The following is a 17387-nucleotide window of genomic DNA, read 5'->3' on the forward strand; positions in this document are numbered from 1 at the left end:
TACAGGAGTTAGGGCAATTCAGGTGAAGGTGGTATAGGGAACAAAAGGTAAGGATTAGAATTATGATTGCAACCCAAAGGATGCAAAAGAAATTATGATTGGGCCAGGTGTAATGGCTCACATCTGTAATCCTAGCACTTTGGGAGGCTGAGCCAGGAGGATTGCTTGAGGCCAAGATTTCAAGACCAGTCTCATTCTGTTGCCCTGGCTAGAGTGCAGTGGTGTCTTCATAGCTCACTGCAACCTCAAACTCCTGGGCTCAAGCCATCTTCCTGCCTCAGCCTCCCAAGTAGCTGGGACTATAAACCCAGCTAATTTTTTTCTATTTTTTGTAGAGATGGGGTCTCGCTCTTGCTCAGGCTAGTCTTGGACTCCAGATCTCAAGCAATCCTCCCACCGTGGCCTCCCAGAGTGCTAGGATTACAGGTGTGCGCCACCATGCCTGGTCTGACTTTCAAACTATACAATTTCTTTTTATCTGCCTAGAGACAGAATAGCTTCACAAATCCAACCCCAGGTGTCTTCTGAACCACAAGCTCACCAGACAGTTTATCAGAATTGCATTTTAGCCTATGGTATGTTCTGATATGGGAGTCAGATACATTATTCTCATCTTCTAAATCATGTGATTCACATCTAGAAATTCTGGAAGATTCTAATGGTCTAGAGCAACTTGTTTAGTTCTATTTAGGATTGTGTTTCATTGGGTGGCCTCAGGACCTAACCTAGCTTTGCAAACAGGAGGTCTCTCCTATGGTTCTATAAGAACCCATGTTGCATGGGCTGTTTCAATTTGCACAGCAGATCAGGGAGGGCAAAGATGACTTTATGATGCTTTTCAGCCTAAACAACTGCGTTATGCTTTTAACTGTGAAACAGAACCTAAGAAGAGAAGCAGGTTTGTGGGGAAGGTGAAGGTAAGAAAATTAAAGTGGGTTTGGGCAAACTGAATCCAAGGCATCTCTGAGACACGATGTCAATCAGGAATCTTTTGGTTATGGGTGACAGAAGCCAACCGACTGCTGTAAGGAAAAGGAGTGTCTTGGTTTCCTCAAGGGGTTTAGCTACAGGCATGGCTCTATCAGGTTTTCACATGATGTTATCAGGCATCTATCTCCTCCATCTCTCGTCTGCTTTTCTCTATTACGTTGTCATTTTAGGCAGATTCTCACCCTTGTGGTAGCTGTTATGGCCACCAGAAGTTTCAAGCTTACCTTCTCCTACCAGCGTAACAGCCCTGGCAATGCCACTTTCCCAAAGATTCCAGCAAACATCTCAGGCCTAACTGTGGTCAACTCAGATTGGATACCCATCCTTTAATCAATTATTATGACTTAACTGGCTGGTGTGGTGTGGTTGACAGCCTCTAAGATGGCCTCCTACTTATCCTGCCTCCTAGTGGTCATGCCCTTGTGTAATCCCCTCCTCCTGAGTAACTCATTCGAACCAATAGAATATGCAGAGGTGCTGTTGCTTCTGTGATTTAGGTTATAAAAGACTGACTTCCACCTTGCTGGAAGATTCTCTCTTGCCAGATTTGATGATGCCAACTTTTGTGTTGGAGAGACCCACACGGCAAGGAACTGAGGGTGGCCTCCAGCCAACAGCCACCAAAGAACTGAGGCCTCCAGTCCAACAGCCCTGGAGGAACTGAACCTTGCCAACAACTATGAAAGTGAACTTGGAAGCAGATCCTTCCCCCTTTGAACCTTTAGAGTAGCCCCCAGCCCTGGATGACACCTTGCAGCCTCATGAGAGAGCACAATCAGAGGGCCCAGCTAAGCCCTACCCATATTCCCAACCCACACAAACTGTGAGAAAATAAGCATGTGTTGCATTAAGGCACTAAATTTTAGACTAATTTGACACACAGTAAGACAATTAATACATCCGGGTTGTGTGACTGCCCCTGCAGAGGCAGATGAGGTCAGTCTCATGTGAACCATGTAGACTGAGAATAAAAAACAGGTGTCTCCCCAAAGGAAAACTAAGGTGTAGTTACCAGAATTGGGGTAGAATCTGGGCAGGCAAAAGCACCACCTGCCCACCTCACACATCTCTTTGGGAATGTAAGGAGGCAGCTGGAAATACATCTAGAGATATAGATTTGGCAGTGATTCATGCACAGGTAATTGTTGCAACTGTAAGAATGGCTGAAACTGCTCCCAAAGAGAGAAGAGTCAAGGGCAGATCTCTTGGGAATAGCAACAATTAAGGGGCAGATGGAAGAAGAGACAAAGGTGATTAGGTGAGGGCAGAGGTGTAGGAAGACGTGTTTCCTGTTGGACATATTCGGCTTTTATGCCTGGTAAGACATACATCTTGAGGAATCACAGCTTTCTGTTAGAAATCTGGGTCTTCAGTTCAGAAGTTATATATTGGGAAGCCATCAATATAGACGTGATGGTTGAAATCAGATCATGTAGATGATTTTGGTCTGGTGAGATAGCACAGATGGGGAAGAAGGCCAAGGACAAATCCTTGCAGAATCTATATATTCAGGCAGCAAGGGAGGGAAGAGGACTCATAGGGAGGAGGCTGAGAAGGAATAGTTGGGGAGGTAGGAGGCAATCCAGGGGGGACTAGTCTCCCAGAAGCCATGGGCATTTCAAAACGGATATAATCAGTCAGTGGCAAATGCTAAAGAGAGCCTACTGGTGGTAAGAATTGAGAAGAGAATGGTGAACCAGTAATGCGGAGGTCATTAGCATCCCAGTGGGAACCATTCCAGCAGAAATTGGGGGCAGAAGCCAGACTGCGTGGGTTTCAGAGTGAATGGGATATGAAGGAGAGGTGTAGAAAGTGGACTAGCAGGGCAAGATGTTTCAAGACAGGTTGAGTGAAGACTTGAGTGGATGTATAGGTTGAGGTGAAAAGTCTGGGCTGTGACCTTCCACTCCCATTTCAGAGTAATCTCAGTTGCCTTTCTTGAGTTCTATTACATCTTTCTCAGATTGACAAGGTCCAAAACAGCCTACAAACTAAGTGTTCACGAATTTTTGTCGTAAAGAGCCAGATAGTAAACATTCTAGGCTTTTGCTGGCCATGTGGTCTCTGCTGCAACTGCTGAACTCCCGCGATTCTAGTGGCTGCAGAATGCAGCCACAGACAGTGTGTAAACAAGTGAGCATGGCCGTGCTCCCATGAACTTTATTTACCAAATACAGGCAGAGGCAGGATTTGGCTCCTGGGCTGTAGTTAGCTGACCCTCACCTGAGGCTCATGGACAGGGACTGGAGATGCAATAAATGGGGCAATTGATGAAACAAGCATAGGATCAAGACCTCAGCGAAAGGGTTTGTCTCAGAAAGAAGATTCTTACATCTATGTGGGCACCTGCTACAGTGTGACTTTTCCTTTATGGGTCTGCCTTGTACTCCTCAACTGTGAGAACCCTGGGGCCAGCAATGTTTCCCCAGCAATGATTCCAGAGCCGTCCATATAGGCAGTGCTCAGACACATCAGTGTTCGAGAGAAGCAGGATGGTCCTTATTGTAGAAGAAGGGAAATGGAAGAGGCTCACACGAAAAAGCCTCTATCATCTCACTGAGTTAGCAGCCATGTTATCAGCAAGGAAGTTACCCCCAATGATGTTTAAGCAGGGAGGCAACTCTTTCTCCAAACTTTCAGATTCAGTCCTTCCAAGAGGCAGATGACTGGGGCAGATAATCTTCCTGTCTCACATTTACAGAATTCTATGTGGTGTGCCCAAACAGGGATGGAGGGACCCATATCTGTAGGATCACAGAGATTAGCGAGGAAGGCAAAGTTGGCAACTCCAGAATGGCTCAGGGTTGCTTTGGGATTGGTGGGGAGGGGAAGTTATTGCAAAGCCCGGGTGCACTCTGAAAACTCCCATAGGAGGGAAGAACGTGGAGGTGGGGCAGAGTGGCTAGGAGCCACGTAGCTCCTGGCTGCATTTTTCATACTCCTGTAACAGGTTGGACCATGTCTGGCTGTTCCTGGCCTCCACTTTTTTCTTTTCTTTCTTTTCCCTTCCCTTCTCGACAGAGTCTCACTCTTGCTGCCCATGCTAGAGGGCAGTGGTGTCATCGTAGCTCACTGCAACCACAAAATCTTGGGCTCAAGAGATCCTCCTGCCTCAGCCTCCTACGTAGCTGGGACTATAGACATGCGCCACCATGCCCAGTTAAATTTTTTTATTATTTTAGTAGAGATGGGGTATCACTCTAGCCCAGGGCAGTCTCGAACTTCTGAGCAAAAGCGATCCTCCCGCCTCAGCCTCTCAGAGTGCTAGGATTACAGGTGTGGGCCACCATACCTGGTCTCTGGCTTCCATTTTTTTACTCTCTCCTGAGAACGGATGAAGCTAAGTGGGGGTTTGGAAGGTGGTGAGTGAAAAAGGAAGCAGACAGGCAACTGAGTTGAGAAGCACTGACAAGAGGCCCTCCTCTGATGGGGAGCTGGGGCTCACTCTGCCCTGGGAAGGATGTTCGTGGAACACAGACTGGGTGCCCAAAGACTAAGGCAGAAGCAGCAGGGAGCTGAGGGTAGAGGCACTGGGTCAGCTGGATGAATAGGTGGGAGGTGTCTCTTGGTGAGGAAAGGGGTAAGAGCATCGTCAAGGAAAACGATGTCTTTGGAGCTGAGTAGAGGCTAGAGGGATGCGTTCAGGACCTCCACAATCTTTCCCAGCCTGTCTCTCCATCCTTTCTCTTCCCCTTCGTACATCCTAGGTTCCCGATGAATTTCCAACTAATATTGAACACATCCTACCATTTCCTCACCTCTCAGCCTTTGTATTGGTCCATCTCCTTGGCATGTTCTTGTCCTTCTCCTTCCCATCTCCTGGGTCTAAATCCTTTCTATTCTTCAAGTCTCAGGTGCTGCTTCCTCCGGGGAGGCTTCTTGGGTTCTATTCCTCATTGGGAGCAATTCTTCCCTTTTCTGAGTGCCTTATCTAACTCTCACCAGAAAGTCATTTAGCAATTTCACCTGGTAGTAATGAAATATTAAAGACAGAAGCCATTTCCCAGGCAGCTCTGTGTCCCCCCTCATCCCCAGTACATTGCCCAGGCAGAGGCCCTCCAGAAGTAGGACTGCATACTACTGTACAAGCTCAGGCTGGGGCAACCATCTCCTGTACCAGCTCCCCATAGTGGTTCTCTCTCTGCTAGGTTAGGGCCCTGTAGCAGTTCTAGCCTATAGCTACCAGAATCCTGGACACCTTGCCATCCTCATCCTCCAGAAGTCCCAGCTAGTTCTGTTTCCTGGTCAGTCCAAGGATGAACTCAGAATGACTCTTCTTCCATCCCTCAGTTTTCTCTTCTCGCGGGGGGAATGCCACAAGGAAATCGCTCAACCACACTGATTCAGGGAGTGGGCTCTGGCCTCCCCATCTTCTTGTAACTCTAGCACACCCAGGAGCTCTGGGGTCTCACTTGCTGGTCAGAGGTCCTATTTGGCCCTCCCATGGAGCTGGCCATCGGTGGTATTAGCTGCACTAGCTGATTTCAATCCTAGCTCCCATTTGGCCTGAGTCAGAGAAGCACATTTATTGAATGGACTTAATGATGGATGTGTATGTGTGTGCCTGCATAAGAGCCCCAAAGAGACGTACTAAGCTGTGGTTGCATATTAGCTCCTGAGACAATATATCACCCTGCTATGTGCCCTAGGGTAAGTGACACCCCCCCATCAACATCTTCATTTCTACCCTTGAAAAAACAAGAAGGTTGAGCAAACCTGCAAATTACCTTTTGGTCACAATCTCTCGTTGTGTAGTGGGTATGTGTATCTCGGCTCCCTTGTCAGAAAAGTGTTTGACATCCACAAGGAAAGGGTTCCTGACAAAGGTGACAGGAATTTGAACCTCATTTCCTGGGCACTGATGCCCTTGATGATTTGCAATTTGAATCTGCAGGATTTCATACCTGGGGATGAAAACAAAGGATTTTTTCCCCAACAAGAATCATAGAATGTTATTCATCAGCAGGTCCACAAGAACTCTAGAACTGCACTGTTCAATACAGTAGCCATAGCCACATGTGGCTATATAAAAGTAATTAAAATTAAATAAAATTAAAAAGCTAGTTCCTCAGTCACTGTGGCCACACTTCAAGAGCTCCATAGCCACATGTGGCTAGTGACTACTGTATTGGATGATGCAGGTACAGAACCTTTCCGTCTTCACGCTGAAACTTCTATAAGGACAGAGCTGTTCTAGACCAATCTTTTGCAAATGAGGAAACTAAGGCCCAGAGAGCGGGCATGACCTCACCAAGCATGTTATGAGCAGAGCTGGGCCTGGAACCTAGGCTCCCTACTCCGACGACTGATCCATTGCCCTATTTCTTGCCGCCTCCTTCCTCCATGCCTCTCCCGGCTCCCCCAACTCAGAGCCCCTTGTGGGCGCACAGCAAGTTGGCCCAGGCAGGGCAGGGCTGGTCTGAGGGGATGTTTTTGACTGAGCAGAGCTCCAGATGCTGCACATTCCTCATCGGGTCAGGCCTGCCCTGCGGCACTCAGGGAATTAGCTCCTCTGAGGAGCCCCAGATCTTCTTTTTCAAGCTGCCCTCTTCCTGCCTAGCCCTGGGGGCACGGATGTTGGGGAGCGCTCTCCCATCGCCTTGGGTGAGGCTAAAAGGCTGCATGGAGTCCCCGTTGGATAAGTACTTCTGGCCGAGAGGGGGTTGGAGACTGGCAGGAAATTGCACCCTTTGCATCTTCCAAGGTCTCCAAGTCCAGCACAAGGGGCATCTGGAAACAGGGTTTCTGCCAGCCCCACCTTGGGGCCGCATTTGGCGGGAATCGGATCTGCCTTCACCTGCAGCCCTGTGAGGGCCGTGATGGACACAGAGAGGAGAGGGGCGTCCTGGAGTCCGGGTAGGAGGGCTAGAGGCCAGGGTAGGGGGCGCCGGGAGCGCCCTGACCTCGCGGGCTGCAGGGAGGCGGAGGGGATGGGGGTTGGGGGAGAAGAGGGGAGGCTGGCAGCCAATGGGAGGGAGGATCTCGTTTCAAAAGGGTTAACACACAGCCAATGGGAGCCTGGGGGAGCGGATCCTGCTCACTCCATTCAAGAATCCCAAGTATTCAAGATGGACGGCAGGGAGTGTGGAAGGAGAAAGGGGGCGAGGGGGGAAGAGCGAGATCGGCAGAGGAGACGGGCGCCGCGGCCGGCCGGCCTCGCAGCCTCGGTCCCGGCCGGCGGGCGGAGGGGCGGCCGCGGGGGATCTGAGCCCGGCCCGGGAGAGGGGCTGGCGGGGTCCAAGAGGGCGTGAGAGAGGGGGAGCGAGGCCAGGGAGGGGAGCCAAGAGGGAGGGAAGGGCAGAGAAAGAGCCCGGGAAGAAGGAGGTGGCAGGCAGAGGAACGTATCGAAGAGCAATGTGTAGGTACCGTGAGCTCCCAGAAGGGTAACGCCACCGATTCTCGGTTTTTCTCTCTCTCGGTGAGGGGCGGGGGGCGGTCTGGGCTCTTTCTCTCGTCTTCCTCTTTCCCTCTTCATTCTCCACTCGTGGGCATCTTTTCTGGTTTTTCCTTTCGAAACACTAACTGGGAAGCACCAGGCATGGCTTTCTGAGGTGGCCTCACTGTCATTTGCCAGCGGGGGGCGTGGTGGGGAAGCGGTGGGGGGCTCCGTCGGGCACGGCGAGGCCGGGCCATCTGGCTCCACCTGGGCGTGCGTGTGAGGGTGCGGGGCTCCGGGGACTTGGCTGGGCGTTCCGGGGGCAACGCGGGGGCCGAAGGGCTGGAGCCGGGCAGGGAGTTCCGCACCTCCAGAAGTTGTGGGGTGAGCCAAGGGGCGGTGTGAGGGCGTGAGGCCGGCTCTCGCGCTAATAGTTGTGGGGTGTGAAGGGGTGCGGGCCCGGGGCGGGGGCTGTGCGCTCACACTCCTGTTCTTGTTGCCTGGGTGAGTGTGTAGTGAGGGCTGAGTTGTGCAGCAAGTATGGCAGAGAGTTTGCGTGTGTGTGCATGTGTGTGTGCATGTGTGTGCGCGCGCACGCCTGTGTGGTCCAGCCTCGAGGTGTGTGCGTGGGGTGGGGGGAAGCACAGTTGGGTGTTGAGGGAGAGCGCCCCTCACCCTCCACTTCCCAGCTGCCCCTCTCATCCCATTCACAGAATATGGCTTTCAGGACCCTCCTGGTCTCCTCCTCCCGTCGCCATGGCTGCGGGGAGGGGGTGGGAGGAGACAGTTGGGGCCAGCCCCCTGCCCCTGCTGCTCCGGCTAACCCCCCACCTGCCCTTTCTCTCCCTTCCACAGGCTGGGCCCCATCCCCTGCTGCTCTGGGGGGCAGGGGCCGGAAGATGGTGGCCAATGAGGAGGGGGAGCGGAGAGAACTTGAGCCGGGGCCTCCCCTCCCCCATTTCCTCCTCGGTCTCTACACTCTCGCTTCTGGAAGGAGCTGGGGGCTGGCTTCTGGGCCCAAGGTGGGGGAGGGGCCCTGCTGGCTGGTGATTCGCAGGGCCCGCTCCTCCGGAATGAGTTGGGTGTGTGAGAGCTGAGGGACTCTTGGTCCCAGCCGCCTCTCCCTTCACTCACTAAGGAGAGATCTGGGAACTCCTTGGGGAAGACTCTTCCCATAGCCTTCCTGAAGCTTGCTGGGCAGTCCTGTCTTTGCCCCTCTGTCCCCTGTTGGTGTGATCCAGTTCCCAGCTGGGTCTGGTTTGCCCAACCCGAAGAACAGAGCAGGCTGGGCGACTGACCCCCGAGAGGTCTTGGTTTCCATCCATTAGAACTGTGCAAACTGTGGGGCTGGGCCCCATGTTTGCAGATTACAGGAACAAACTCTGCCTGGGGAGGCGGAAGAGAACCTCTCTTGCTTCCTGAGGGGGTGGGAAGAGGCCAGAGGGGAAGCCCAGAGGAAGAGCTCCCAACTGGAATTCTGTCCTCCATTCCTCCTGCTGATCCTGGAGTGGGGAATAGGGCCTCTCCCAGAGGCCGCTCCATAGCCTGGGAGGTCTTCATTGATCAGGGCCCAGGAGGAATCCCCCCCACAGCCTCTGACTCTCTGGGCTGCACATAGTTCACCAGGTCAGATGTCTGGAATGTGTCGCACTAGAAGCCTGCCTGGCTCTGAACGTTTGATGATCCAGGTGTCCTTCCAGGGCATTGTTCTGGCTTTACATTTTAATCAGTCTCAGGACTTTTCGTACTTTAAGCTCCTTAGGTTAGGATAGGATGGAAATTACTGGATGAGCTTGAAGACTCCCTAACCAGAGTCCCTGTACAGGACAGGAAACAGCTCAGATTCTAGTCCCACTGCCAGTTAAAGCCTATCCCTAACTCTCAGTATAAGAAAGGGAATCACCCTCACCATTTTGTTTAATGCCAAATGCAGAAAGTGCTTTGAAGACTTCCAAAAGGAGATGCAGGGGTGGGGCTTTGCCTGCAGCTTCCACCTCCACACCTGGAAGCTTCTCTCTACTGCCTCGGGACCTGTAACTACACTCCCCGCACTCTCTGGTCCTGGAGGTTCATCTGAGATTGCAGCCTTGAGGCTAGAACTCCCCTTTACCTAAATTAAAAAGGAGAGAGAACTTTAGAGTGGAAGGTTCTGTGGTTCTGGACATCAAGTTCCTCTCTGGAAGGGAAGCTGCTAGAAATGCAAACCCCAATAAACACGGCCTCATGCATGTGTCCCCCAAACTTTTGGGATTTCAAGCAGTCATTTCCTTCGAGGACAGTGCCAAGATCCTTGTATCCCTTCAGCTTCCTTATTGGGTCCTGTACCCCAAAAACCTCAAGGAAAAAGTGGTCTCTGTGTTGGGGGGCGGGTGCTGAGAAATAGGGCAAAAGTAGGAGTGGAAAGAAAACAGGATTAACACTAAGAATGGTATAGAAGGGACAGAGGGAGCCTGTGCGCTGACTGGGCCAGGGACTGGGAGAAGGTGAGGAGGCAGGGTCGGCATGCCTCTGCTGCTGGCCAGAGCTCTTTTCACATTGTGCTACTGTCTGCACCTGTCACTAGCAGTGCAATGTTAAAAGGGCATTGGCCGTGTAGTGCTATCCAGCGCCGGCTGCCTCCTCAGCGTGGCAATTTCCTCTCCCGTCTGGGCACCAATCAGCCTGGTGGGAATTTGGGAATCCTCACTTAGTAGTCATACTAATTGCTCACATTTATGGAGTTACTTCTGTGTGCAGTGCTTATGCTAGACACTGCATGCATGACTGTGAACCCTAATAACTTCTTGGTAGGTAACATCCCCATTTTACAGATGAAAAAACTGAGGGCCAGAAAGGTATAAATGGTTTAGCCAAGATTATATAGTAGCTCTGATGTTGCAGAGCCTGGATATAACCCTCAAATCTGACAGCAAACCCATTTTTTTGTAGACTTATCTGGAGAGACCTGCGTACGTTCTCTCAATTGAGAGGGTTCCTGAGCTGAGGGGTGGAAGGTTTTGGTGCCATCTGCTGGTTGCATGAAGGTATCTTCCAAAGTCTCAGGCCTTTAAGGATAAAAGTGGTGGTGACTATAAGGATTCCTGGACTGAGCCTGCACTGAGGAGTGGGTGGAGAGGATGGGGAGAATCACTGTTAGGCCCAGAATAGACCTCCATGAGAAAAAGAGGATGCACAGGAAAGGAAAAAGGTTTAAGTTGAAGGGATTGCTCCCCAAGTAAAAGGACCTGTGTGCCCCTGGCATCCCATACCTGAAGCTTGTTCCCTATCTTTTGGGGCACAGAAAAACCTCATCCCTCCCCTGCTTCCACCTGCATTTCTCAGCACCTCCCTTCTTTGGTCACAGGGTATTTGATAATGATGCTTTTTGAGGGCACACCTGTCTGGGCATCCACGATTTGGAAAGTGCTGCCCATGACCTGATCTTAGAGATTAATAGGATCCCTTGGGCCAAGCCCACAGAATGATTCTTTCAGGATAGATTACAAAGAATTTGACAGCAACAACTGTTCCACTTACTTCTCTGTCTCCCACAGCATCTAGTTGGCTTAAATAAGAACTTGTTACAGTAAATTGAGAGAGAGGCATATTTGGGGAGCTCCTTTAAGACGGCAGCTAGTTTGTGCCTGATTTTCAAGAGTAGAGCTTGAGGCTTGAGAAGACTTCCTGAACTTTGGTACAAGAAGTGGGCCTGAGAGGGACAGGGTTTCTGAGTCCCCTGCTGGAGACTGAGAAGGATCTCGGTACCACTAGGCATGTAGAAACTGAGAGATGGGTCAGGTCCCTCTGAGGCTGCTCAGATGGGGCATGCTGGACATCGTTCCTCCAAGGCTTGCACTTGCCCTCTTTCCTTGCCCTTCTCACCTCAGTGTCTTCCAGTTCTCCTCCTTTCTCCTCCTGCCCAGAGAGCCGCTCTATTTGGATGTCAACAAGAGTATTTGAGAGTACGGTTAGTGTTATGTCCCCTATCTTCTTTAGTCTATTAGAACTTGTATTTTACAGCCATTTGATAATGCCACTCCACTCTTGTTAAAAGACAATAATTTTTTCCATGTTTTCCTGATGTGGTTGGGATGAAATCTAGATTCTCTAAATAGGTTATGGCCCCTGCCTGTCTTTCATTTCATCTCTTACCTGTCACCCAACTCCAGCCATAGGAAACTTATTTCCTTAAATTAACTGAGCTTGAGTCACCTGACACACACTCTGCCTGAAATACTCCCTGCACTCTTGCCCTTTGCCTACCCAACTTTTCATCTTTCAAGAGCCATCATGGTCATCACTTCTGTAAAGCCTTCCTTACTCCTCAAATCTAGGCTAAGTTCTTCTCCTGTGAGCTCCTGAGCTTCCTCTACATCCCTGCTCAGAGCCCCCTCACCTTCTACTGGGATTGCCTGGTTATTGCATGTCCTCCCCCTAGACCTAATGTTCCATGAAGCTGGGCCATGGCTGCCTTGTTCACCATGAATCCCCAGTGCCTAACATGATGCTTAGTAGGTAATAGGTGCTCTATAAATATTTGCAATATCAATGAATGAATTGGGAAATAACAGTATAGCTTACCAAAAAGTCATGTATGTGGTCTCCCCTGTGTCAGGCACCCAAAAACAATAGGGATTTTACATCACAGCCAAAAAATGCAACTTGGGTCGCATAGTGTTATTGGTGCTACAGTCTTGAGCTATTTTATTTCACTTCCTCTCAACTGCCAGGGAAGTACCTTGGCTGATCGATTTTCCTTTTAACCTTAAGCGTGACCGTGAGCTAACCAAAACATGACAAAACCAGGCAGAAGAGCCATGAGACCCAAGAAAACCCTTGTTTTCTGAGATGAGCCTCTTCCAGTTGCCCAATCCTAGATCCGGGCAGAAATGGACTTACTGTCAGGGGCTCCCGCAGACATGAGCTGTTTTGGATGCTCTAGCTGGAACACAGCTCACAAAACCTCTCTCTTCCTACGTGAAACCTCACCTGAATGCTTCATCTCCTGGTAAAAACTCAAGCGGCAGTCCTGCCACAGACAAAGCAGCGGCTGCCCCCTAGTGGCAGGAAAGGACCCGCCCCGGCGTGTGTACGTGTGACCGGGACAGTACGTGCACGAGGAGAGAAACCCAAAGGCGGAGTGCCTCACAGTTGCTTTTCCCCTTTTTATTAAAAATAGACCCAAACACTTTATGTATCATACAAAAGTTTCATTCGCTGGTGGCAGCCACGGGGAAGCCTGGCCCTGTGGCCCTGACTTTCCACCTCGCGCCAGGGTGCTGGGGCCGGGGCGCAGCGGCTGAGGCCTGGGGGGTGCCCGTCAGGACTGCAGACTGCCCGCTCCGGCAACAGCCCGCTGCGGGTCGGGGCTGGTCCGGGGGCAGCTTTCCCCGCCCCACCCAGGGGCAAAGGTCAGATACTCGAAAGTGCTTCTCTAGTGCCAAGATAAACTAACTAGTGGAGTGAAATGGAAACTCCTGTGATTCTTTCATTATTTCCCAGGGCCTGGGATTTGAGTTTTTCCTTCCACCCCCGAGTCCTCTCTCCTACAAATGGGGGTGGGAAACTGTTCAACCTCAGAGACTCTGATCTCTCCCGGTGTCTGAGGCCAAAATTTCACTCCAACCCAAGCGTGTTCTCATCTGCCATTCTGTGGCCTATGATCTACCAGCCCCATGAACCAAAGCTTGTCCTCTGATCATTCGAAAGGAAGGGGCAAAAATGGGTTCCTCCCGCGGTCCTCTCTGCCTGAGTGTCCGCCCTGCCACTGCCTCAGTTTTCTGGGCCTTCGGGATAGAAGGAGCCACAGCCACCCCTTTTTCCCTGTTCTGTCTCTCCCTGACTGCTGCCCACTCCTGAGCCTTAACCCCCCTGGGATGCCTCCAGACCCCTGTTCCAAAAGGGGCCTGGTAGTGACGTGGTGGGGGCAGGGGAGGGGCTGGTTGGAGCTGGGCTTCCCCCAGGGGTAGGGCAGTACTCATGCTGGTATGGACTGCTTGGCTGGGCCAGGGGCAGGTGTTGGGAGGGTGGGGCATGCGGAGGAAGGGCACAGCCTGCCTGACCCTTCAGTCCCAGCCGTTGTCCTTCACCATGTGTGACATTTCAATGATGTACTTCCCTTCCTTGTACTTCTGGCTCGTCTCAAATGCTTGTTCCTGGTGGAGGAGGAAGCAGTGGATATACGGCACCGAAGTTCCCCTCCAGGTCCCACTACCCACTGCCTGTGTGACCCCTACCCCAAGGGTCCCCCACCTAGTCCAACCCATTTACTAGCTCCTTCTTCCCTTGAGGACCAGGCAAAGACCTGACATGTGGTCTCTGGGGCTTGGAGAGCCATGGGGACTGTCCACCTTAAAGGGTGACCCTCTTCCCCAGGTACTTACATATTTCCAGCCCAGTGTGGTTTTACAGCTCTCACAGAAAATGTCAGCTACCGAGTGGAGCCCCGTGAGCAGGAGGCGCTGTTCAGCTGGCCCACAGCCCACGTTGACCCTGTCTCAGGAAACAGGAAGGACCCAGCACCCAGTGGGGTCACTGTCAGTCCAGCCCCCAGACACCCCGAAGGAACGTCCATCTGGAGAGAGCTGGAAGCCCCTGCCTTCAGCAGTCCACCCCACCAGTGCCTGGGCCTTCTTTTTCCAATTCCGATTTCAGCTCTGCCCAGACTCCCCACCAGAGAACGACAGGCTGATTTGCTAAACCCCTTTGAAAAGGGGAGGCAAAAGCTGAAGATAGGACCTCACCTGACGGCTCACCCCCTTTCTCCACAGAGGAAAGTCATTCACACACACGCACACGCACACGCGCAAGGATAGAGGTAGACTCACACGGAGTTAAACAGGTAGGCTCGGCCATGGCTCCCTTGGAAGGACTGTGGAAACACAGGACAGACAATGACCACCAGGTTGCCCTCAGCCCCACGGCCTAAATCCCCACAGGGGCCTAGGGGACAGAGGAAGGGCTTTGTGCCTCACCCTGGGCGATGTTCGGGCTAACCTGGCTGGAGACAGCAGGGGAACGGTGGTCTCATGGTAGCGTACCTTGGAGATAAGCTCATCGTGTTTGGCCAGGTGCGCCCGGCAGTGGACACAGCTGTACGTGCGGTGGCAGCGGGGCAGGTAGCTGCGGAAAGTCTTGGTGGGGAGGCAGGCAGGGCCTGGGCCAGGGTCACAGCTGGGCATGACGGGCTGGAGGACGATGCCCTGGTGGGCCGGAGGGGCTGGTGCCGTGCAGCCCCCACACAGACGGTCGCAGGTGAAGCAGCGGAGCAGGTTGGCTAGAGCCGTGTTTCAGGGCAGGAGAAATGTGGGGGGGCTGCCCGGCCAGGGCCCCCCCAGACGAGAGCAAGATAGAAATGGAAGTCACCTGGGAAGAGGAGAAGTTGCATTAGGGAAGCTGTGACCTCATGAGAACCTCTCCTGAGGGAGTGGAGGGGATGGGGCTCATCCCATCACCGTTGACCCCCCTCGGTAGCCAGTTGAACTTTCTCCCCATCCCCGGGATCCCCATTCTGCTCTGGCAAGCCTGGCAGCAGTCCCAGGCTTCAGGCGCCATGGCCAGGGAATTGGTGTCTTTCCCTCCTGGGGCGGTAGCAGCCTCCACCATTTTCCACAGAGAGCAGCCCTCGGGCACAAACACTGCCATGGGAGCAACGTCATCTGCAAGTGCCCTCTCCTTGGTTTTCAGTTCTTTTGTGAGGCTCTGCATACACAGGTATTAGTAGGCATCCTGTCTCTGGGGCTCAGGGCCTTTTTGAAAGTTGGGGATGCCTGGAGGTTTCTCTGTGAGGCTCAGGGCCTTTTTAGAAGTTGGGGGTGCCTGGAGGTTTCTCTTTTCCCTTCATTTGCAATGCAATTGGTCCTTTATACTTTTTGTAGGGGAGGGAGGGGCCAGCTGAAGGAGGGGGAGCAGGCAGGCAGGTGCACACACCCTGTTTCAGCCTTCTGGCGCGGTCAGGGTCCTGCACTCCGGGACTCTTCACTAGAACTTTGTGGATGTGCCCTTAGATCCCAAAGACCTCGAACGCACATGGCCGGCCGTTCCCAATCCTGCACGTTGGTCCTGCTTATTCAGGCCCCCAAAAAGCACCTGGCTGTCTTCCCGGCCTCTGGGCCCCTTGATCTCTCTCTCTACTATTCTTTACTAACCATTGCCTTAGCTAGCCTTCAATTAAAGCCTGAGGCACCCTGCCGGAGGCGAGAAAATATCTTTCCTTCGGGCACATCTGACAGCTGGAGCCAGTGGGAAGTGGGCAACGCGTCAGGAAAGCCAGACTCGGCTGGGCAGGGCCGTGTGGCAGAGTGTGAGGGCAACACCCACAGTGGGCGGCGGAAGGGGCACGCTCTTGTTTTTAAAAGCTGCACTTTGGGGCACGAGGCAGAAAATGTTTCTTTCTGCCTTTACCCAGGGGCAGGGGCAAACAGCAGTGACTCTGTGGGTGACTGAAGATGAAATAATCGCTGGGTTCTGATTAGGAATCTTGAGGAAGATGCTGGTGTCTGCTCACGTTCCAGCCTCAGAGTGGCTGAGGGTGCTGGAGGCAGAAGATAGGGAGGGAGGTGTCCTCTGGTGGCTCTGATAGGCAGGTGCGCTGCTGCCCTCTCCTTCCTGGGGCCTTCCGGCCCGTTATGAGTGGTTTAGTCCAAGTCTGGTTCAGAGATGCCAGCCGGGCGCTCTGGCAGTGCTAGACCATGAAGCAGAGAAGAGACAGCTTTGGCTCCCATTAGCCAGGGCAAACAGGCTCTCCTCGTCCTGTCCTCTGCAGTGGCAAGCACCCCAGCTGTTCCGTTCTTCCCCAGGGTCACCAGGCAATCTTGCCACAAACCCCTGATAGAGCCCATCTTCAGTTTCAGGTCATCACCCCCTTGCTGGGCCTCAGGAAGACACCTTGGGCTGAGTTCAGGGTGACATTGGTCTCTGGCCACAGCAAAGGGGCCCTCCTCGCTAGGAGACCACTGTTCAGTGTCCACTTCACAGGTCTGCCTTCAACTTTGCCTGTGAGTTCCCCTCTGACATGCACCACCTTGAAACATCTTGGGGAACGGGGGTGGCTCGGGTCCCTGCTCTTGGGGCTCCTTCTCTAGCTCCATCCGTCACGCCTCCCTCCCTCTCCCCTGCTTCCCCATCAAGCCAAGGAGAGGCTGCATGGAAGGCCAGAGAGTCCAGAAAGGGGAGTAGGGGTCATTTCCTCCCCTGTGTCAGATCACAGGGAGAAGCAAGTTGGGCAAATGACTGGGGAAAAAAACATAGGCAAGCCGAGTGCTAGGAAAAGGATGTTCCCCTGAAGTGAGACAGGGCTGGACCGTGGGAGGTGGGGGAGAGGGAGGGCTGGTGGGGGGAACTGACAGCTGACAGCAGAGGCTCAAGGAACCAGGTGCGAATCCCGTGCCTCTCAGCAGGGGGGAAAAAGGAAGGGGACACCTGCTCACAATGGATTTTCTCAGCTGCTCGGCGATTTCAGCCCCCTAGGCTGGCATTCTCGGTATGGTATGGTCCAAATAATTAGCAGCACAGCCAGGGCGGGCTTTGGGGGTCTGCACCAGCAGCAAGACAATAAACAGTGATGCCTGATGCTGCAGCCAAAGTTGCCGAGAAATAAGTGCGGGAATCGTCAGAGCTTGGAGAGAGATGGAGGAGCCGAGAGAGAGGAGCGGAGGCAGCGGGGAGGGGGAAGGGAGGACAAAGGGTGGATGAATAATGCTTTTGCAAAGGGGAGAAAGCAACACGCAGCAGGAGGAGGAAATTTGCAAAGGGAAAAAAAATTCATTTGGAGAAGGGCTGCCCCCTCACCTTGAGGTCTGCTCCAGAGATCTCCGTCTATATTTCTCTCTCTCTCTCTCTCTCTCAATCTCTCTGCTCACTCTTCTCTCTTCTCTTTCCGCTCCTTCAATTGGGAAAGGGATGGGGGTGGGGGAGGGTAGTTGGGGGTTCAAGAATGGGGCTGCAAAGCTGGCCAGCTGCTGAGGGGCCAGAGGTTGTCTCGTTCTGTACCTCGGTCTGTGGGTGAATGTGGCTGTGTGTTGTGGAACTGCATCATAACACT

The 17387-nt window shown here is 52.7% G+C and overlaps 1 protein-coding gene across 1 annotated transcript; it reads right to left on the bottom strand.

Annotated features, from left to right (window-relative positions):
• Positions 1 to 12496: 12496 nt before the first annotated feature.
• Positions 12497 to 17387, bottom strand: YPEL4 (yippee like 4). The gene is made up of 5 exons (XM_045558093.1): positions 17135 to 17387; positions 14386 to 14710; positions 14173 to 14216; positions 13729 to 13837; positions 12497 to 13500 (listed from the first exon to the last, which is right to left on the bottom strand). Exons 2-5 carry the CDS (start codon positions 14524 to 14526, stop codon positions 13411 to 13413), a joined length of 384 nt encoding a protein of 127 aa, XP_045414049.1. The 5' UTR covers positions 14527 to 14710; positions 17135 to 17387; the 3' UTR covers positions 12497 to 13410.

The sequence above is a fragment of the Lemur catta genome, chromosome 7, assembly GCF_020740605.2.
Source record: "Lemur catta isolate mLemCat1 chromosome 7, mLemCat1.pri, whole genome shotgun sequence".
NCBI classification, from domain to species: Eukaryota; Metazoa; Chordata; class Mammalia; order Primates; family Lemuridae; genus Lemur; species Lemur catta.

What these genes read in the sequence shown, in the direction of transcription:
- YPEL4 (XM_045558093.1), bottom strand. Translation starts at nt 14,526, where the DNA reads ATGCCCAGCTGTGACCCTGGCCCAGGCCCTGCCTGCCTCCCCACCAAG. An exon ending in ACGATGAGCTTATCTCCAAG is followed by an intron (nt 14,217 to 14,385) that starts GTACGCTACCAT and finishes GTGTTTCCACAG; the next exon opens with TCCTTCCAAGGGAGCCATGG. An exon ending in CCACACTGGGCTGGAAATAT is followed by an intron (nt 13,501 to 13,728) that starts GTAAGTACCTGG and finishes CTCCTCCACCAG; the next exon opens with GAACAAGCATTTGAGACGAG.